Genomic DNA, 6,000 nt, shown 5'->3' with positions numbered 1-6,000 from the left:
ATATATATATATATATATATATATATATATATATATATATATATATATATATATATATACATATTTTACTCTCTTATTCGGTCAACAGTTGCGATGAGCGACAGAATAGGTTCCGCCTCCGTCGCTCGTCAGGCTCCGCCCACCGAGAGCAAAGCCCAGCAGAGTTTGGCGCAGCTGAGAAGAAGTGTGTGTGACCTTCGACTGCAGCTGACTCACCTGAGACACCTGCAGGTGATGTTGCGCAATCACCTCCGGGAGTAAACAGGAAGTAAATCGTCACAAAACTGAATCTTATTGTATTAATTTTAATGATGTTAATGTCGTTTTATGAATATATTTGTCTTGTGTACTGCAGATATCAACAATATGACCCAATATGTTTCATCACAATGACATCTTTTTTAAAAGTGCTAATTATGATAATATTCATATAGTATTTATGTTTTTAAAAAGTGTTAATAACAAATATTAGTATTGGTTATTAACACCTGAGACAGTACAATAGCAGGTCAGGCTGATTACAAAATAAATACTTATTTAAATATTCTGCACAACAAAAATTAGAAAAGTAATATGCTTGTACAATTATGGAGGGTGAAATGGGACAAAATTAGACCGATTAATAATTTTTGCATTATTACTAATTATGTCAATTAATTTAAAAAACACTTATTAAATGTGTCATTATAGTATTTCATATAAAAGTACATTTAATTAATTATTTAAATATGATACATTTTAAATCATTTAATTCATCCATCCATCCATTTTCTACCGCTTGTCCCTTTCGGGGTGGCGGGGGGTGCTGGAGCCTACCTCAGCTGCATTCTGGCGGTAGGTTCATGATAGTTTTAATTAGTTATTTAATGATAAGAACTGATGAACATATGCAGTGCTGAATTAAATGCATTGTAAGTCAATCAATAATAAATCCATTAAAAACATCACCAATACATTATAAGTCAATCAATAATAAATCAATTAAAAACATCACCAATACATTATAAGTCAATTAATGATAAATCAATTAAAACATCACCAATACATTATAAGTCAATGAATAATAAATCAATTAAAACATCATCAAACATTATAAATCATTTAATAATAAATCAATTAAAAACATCACCATAATAAGTAAAGAATAAAAAATCAATTAAAACATAATCAAGACATTATAAATCAATTAATAATAAATCAATTAAAAACACCACCAATACATAAGTAAATTAATAATAAATCAATTAAAAACATCACCAATACATTACAAGTAATTTAATAATCAATTAAAACATCATCAATACATTATAAGTATATTAATAATAAATCAATGAAAACATCATCAAGACATTATAAATCAATCAATAATAAATCAATTAAAAACATCACCAATACATTGTAAGTCAATTAATAATAAATCAATTAAAACATCATCAAACATTATAAATCAATTAATAATAAATCAATTAAAAACATCACCAATACATTATAAGTAAATTAATAATAAATCAATTAAAAACATCACTAATACATTACAAGTAATTTAATAATCAATTAAAACATCATCAATACATTATAAGTATATTAATAATAAATCAATGAAAACATCATCAAGACATTATAAATCAATCAATAATAAATCAATTAAAAACATCACCAATACATTGTAAGTCAATTAATAATAAATCAATTAAAACATAATCAAACATAAATCAATTAATAATAAATCAATTAAAAACATCACCAATACATTATAAGTAAATTAATAATAAATCAATTAAAAAAATCATCAATACATTATAAATCAATTAAAAACATCACCAATACATTGTAAATCAATCAATAATAAATCAATTAAAAACACCACCAATACATAAGTCAATTAATGATAAATCAATTAAAAACATCACCAAAACATTACATGTCAATTAATAATAAATCAATTAAAACGTCATCAAACATTATACATCAATTAATAATAAATCAATTAAAAACATCACCAATACATTGTAAATCAATTAATAATAAATCAATTAAAAACACCACCAATATATAAGTCAATTAATAATAAATCAATTAAAACATAATCAATACATTATAAGTAAATTAATAATAAATACATTAAAAACATCACCAATACATTGTAAGTCAATGAATAATAAATCAATTAAAACATCATCAAGACATTATAAATCAATTAATAATAAATCAATTAAAAACATCATCAATACATTATAAGTCAATTAATAATAAATCAATTCAAATTTCATCAAACTTTATAAATCAATTAATAATAAATCAATTAAAAACATCACCAAAACATTACATGTCAATTAATAATAAATCAATTAAAAACATCACAATACATAAGTCAATTAATAATAAATCAATTAAAAACATCATCAATACATTATAAGTCAATTAATAATAAATCCATTAAAACATCATCAAACATTATAAATCATTTAATAATAAATCAATTAAAAACATCACCATAATAAGTAAAGAATAAAAAATCAATTAAAACATAATCAAGACATTATAAATCAATTAATAATACATCAATTAAAAACACCACCAATACATAAGTAAATTAGTCACCAATACCAATACATTACAAGGAATTTAATAATCAATTAAAACATCATCAATACATTATAAGTAAATTAATAATAAATCAATTAAAACATCATCAAAACATTATAAATAAATTAATAATCAATAAATTAAAAACATCACCAATACATTGTAAGTCAATTAATAATAAATCAATTAAAACATCAAACATTATAAATCAATTAATAATAAATCAATTAAAAACATCACCAATACATTATAAGTAAATTAATAATAAATCAATTAAAACATCATCAATACATTATAAATCAATTAAAAACATCACCAATACATTGTAAATCAATCAATAATAAATCAATTAAAAACACCACCAATACATAAGTCAATTAATGATAAATCAATTAAAAACATCACCAATACATTGTAAATCAATCAATAATAAATCAATTAAAAACACCACCAATACATAAGTCAATTAATGATAAATCAATTAAAAACATCACCAATACATTGTAAATCAATCAATAATAAATCAATTAAAATCACCACCAATACATAAGTCAATTAATGATAAATCAATTAAAAACATCACCAAAACATTACATGTCAATTAATAATAAATCAATTAAAACGTCATCAAACATTATACATCAATTAATAGTAAATCAATTAAAAACATCACCAATACATTGTAAATCAATTAATAATAAATCAATTAAAAACACCACCAATATATAAGTCAATTAATAATAAATCAATTAAAACATAATCAATACATTATAAGTAAATTAATAATAAATAAATTAAAAACATCACCAATACATTGTAAGTCAATGAATAATAAATCAATTAAAACATCATCAAGACATTATAAATCAATTAATAATAAATCAATTAAAAACATCATCAATACATTATAAGTCAATTAATAATAAATCAATTCAAATTTCATCAAACTTTATAAATCAATTAATAATAAATCAATTAAAAACATCACCAAAACATTACATGTCAATTAATAATAAATCAATTAAAAACATCACCAATACATAAGTCAATTAATAATAAATCAATTAAAACATCATCAAACATTATAAATCATTTAATAATAAATCAATTAAAAACATCACCAAAATATTATAAGTCAATTAATAATAAATCAATTAAAACAATACATTATAAGTAAATTAATAATAAACCAATTAAAAACATCACCAAGTCAACAGACTGACTGCTTCCATGCCGGTCTTTTTCTTTCTCCTGTTCAAGACAATTAAAAATCTGCTTTCACCGCCCCTCGCCTGCGCTCTCTGCATCCCGTGGTCACGGTAGCGTTGGTGGTCACAAAGTCCCTCCCCTGCACAGGTGTCGCAGCAGCAAAGCACCAGGTCCATGCTGCGGATGGCCGAGCAGGAGCTGGTCTTGCTGATGTCCGAGCGCTGGTCTCAGACCGAGGACAGGACTTGTGGACCACGAGTCCAGATGGAGGAGGAGAGACTGCACTACCTGGCCACTGAGGAGAGCATCCTGCAACAACTCAGGTAGACTCAGGTCCTTCTCTAGTCAACAACTCAGGTAGACTCAGGTCCTTCTCTAGTCAACAACTCAGGTAGACTCAGGTCCTTCTCTAGTCAACAACTCAGGTAGACTCAGGTCCTTCTCTAGTCAACAACTCAGGTAGACTCAGGTCCTTCTCTAGTCAACAACTCAGGTAGACTCAGGTCCTTCTCCAGTCAACAACTCAGGTAGACTCAGGTCCTTTTCTAGTCAACAACTCAGGTAGACTCAGGTCCTTCTCTAGTCAACAACTCAGGTAGACTCAGGTCCTTCTCTAGTCAACAACTCAGGTAGTCTCAGGTCCTTCTCTAGTCAACAACTCAGGTAGACTCAGGTCCTTTTCTAGTCAACAACTCAGGTAGACTTAGGTCTTTCTCTAGTCAACAACTCAGGTAGACTCAGGTCCTTCTCTAGTCAACAATTCAAGTAGACTCAGGTCCTTCTCTAGTCAACAACTCAGTAGACTCAGTACTTCTCTAGTCAACAACTCAGGTAGACTCAGGTCCTTCTCTAGTCAACAACTCAGGTAGACTCAGGTCCTTCTCTAGTCAACAACTCAGGTAGACTCAGGTCCTTCTCTAATCAACAACTTAGGTAGACTCAGGTCCTTCTCTAATCAACAACTCAGGTAGACTCAGGTCCTTCTCTAATCAACAACTTAGGTAGACTCAGGTCCTTCTCTAATCAACAACTCAGGTAGACTCAGGTCCTTCTCTAATCAACAACTCAGGTAGACTCAGGTCCTTCTCTAGTCAACAACTCAGGTAGACTCAGGTCCTTCTCTAGTCAACAACTCAGGTAGACTCAGGTCCTTCTCTAGTCAACAACTCAGGTAGACTCAGGTCCTTTTCTAGTCAACAACTCAGGTAGACTCAGGTCCTTCTCCAGTCAACAACTCAGGTAGACTCAGGTCCTTCTCTAGTCAACAACTCAGGTAGACTCAGGTCCTTTTCTAGTCAACAACTCAGGTAGACTCAGGTCCTTCTCCAGTCAACAACTCAGGTAGACTCAGGTCCTTCTCTAGTCAACAACTCAGGTAGACTCAGGTCCTTCTCCAGTCAACAACTCAGGTAGACTCAGGTCCTTCTCCAGTCAACAACTCAGGTAGACTCAGGTCCTTCTCTAGTCAACAACTCAGGTAGACTCAGGTCCTTCTCTAGTCAACAACTCAGGTAGACTCAGGTCCTTCTCTAGTCAACAACTCAGGTAGACTCAGGTCCTTCTCCAGTCAACAACTCAGGTAGACTCAGGTCCTTCTCTAGTCAACAACTCAGGTAGACTCAGGTCCTTCTCTAGTCAACAACTTAGGTAGACTCAGGCCCCTTCTACGACTAAGGTTATCTAGCGTCCCGAGTCTGTCCGAGACAAAACCGTACCCTGGTGTCCCGAGTCTGTCCGAGACAAAACCGTACCCTGGTGTCCCGAGTCTGTCCGAGACAAAATCGAACCTTGGTGTCCTGAATGTGTCCGAGATAAAACCGGGCCCCGGTGTCTCCAGTCTGTCCGAGACAAAACCGGACCCCGGTGTCCCGAGTCTGTCCGAGACAAAACAGGACCCCGGTGTCCCGAGTCTGTCCGAGACAAAACCGGACCCCTGGTGTCTTGAGTCTGTCCGATACAAGATCGGACCCTGGTGTCCCGAGTCTGTCCGAGACAAAACCGGACCCCCGGTGTCCCGAATCTGTCCGAGACAAAACCGGACCCAGGTGTCCCGAGTCTGTCCGAGACAAAATCAAACCTTGGTGTCCTGAATGTGTCCGAGACTAAACCGGACCCCGGTGTCCCGAGACAAAACCGGACCCCGTGTACCGAGTCTGTCCGAGACAAAACCGGACCCTGGTGTCCCGAGTCTGTCCGATACAAAAT

At 31.9% G+C, this 6,000-nt stretch overlaps 1 protein-coding gene across 4 annotated transcripts in view; it reads left to right on the top strand.

The window, feature by feature from the left end:
• kiaa1217 (KIAA1217 ortholog) overlaps positions 1-6,000 on the top strand; it is a 106,463-nt gene that overhangs the window by 81,619 nt on the left and 18,844 nt on the right. For all 4 annotated transcript variants that reach the window (XM_061928265.1, XM_061928263.1, XM_061928267.1 and 1 more), the window contains 2 exons: positions 89-231; positions 3,943-4,118. In XM_061928265.1, the coding sequence (XP_061784249.1) occupies positions 89-231; positions 3,943-4,118 (319 nt within the window). The remainder of the gene's footprint in view (positions 1-88; positions 232-3,942; positions 4,119-6,000) is intronic.

The sequence above is a fragment of the Nerophis lumbriciformis genome, linkage group LG33 (genome assembly GCF_033978685.3).
Source record: "Nerophis lumbriciformis linkage group LG33, RoL_Nlum_v2.1, whole genome shotgun sequence".
NCBI classification, from domain to species: Eukaryota; Metazoa; Chordata; class Actinopteri; order Syngnathiformes; family Syngnathidae; genus Nerophis; species Nerophis lumbriciformis.
The sequence above is the reverse complement of the archived record's forward strand: the minus strand, read 5'-3'. Positions and strand labels throughout refer to the sequence as shown.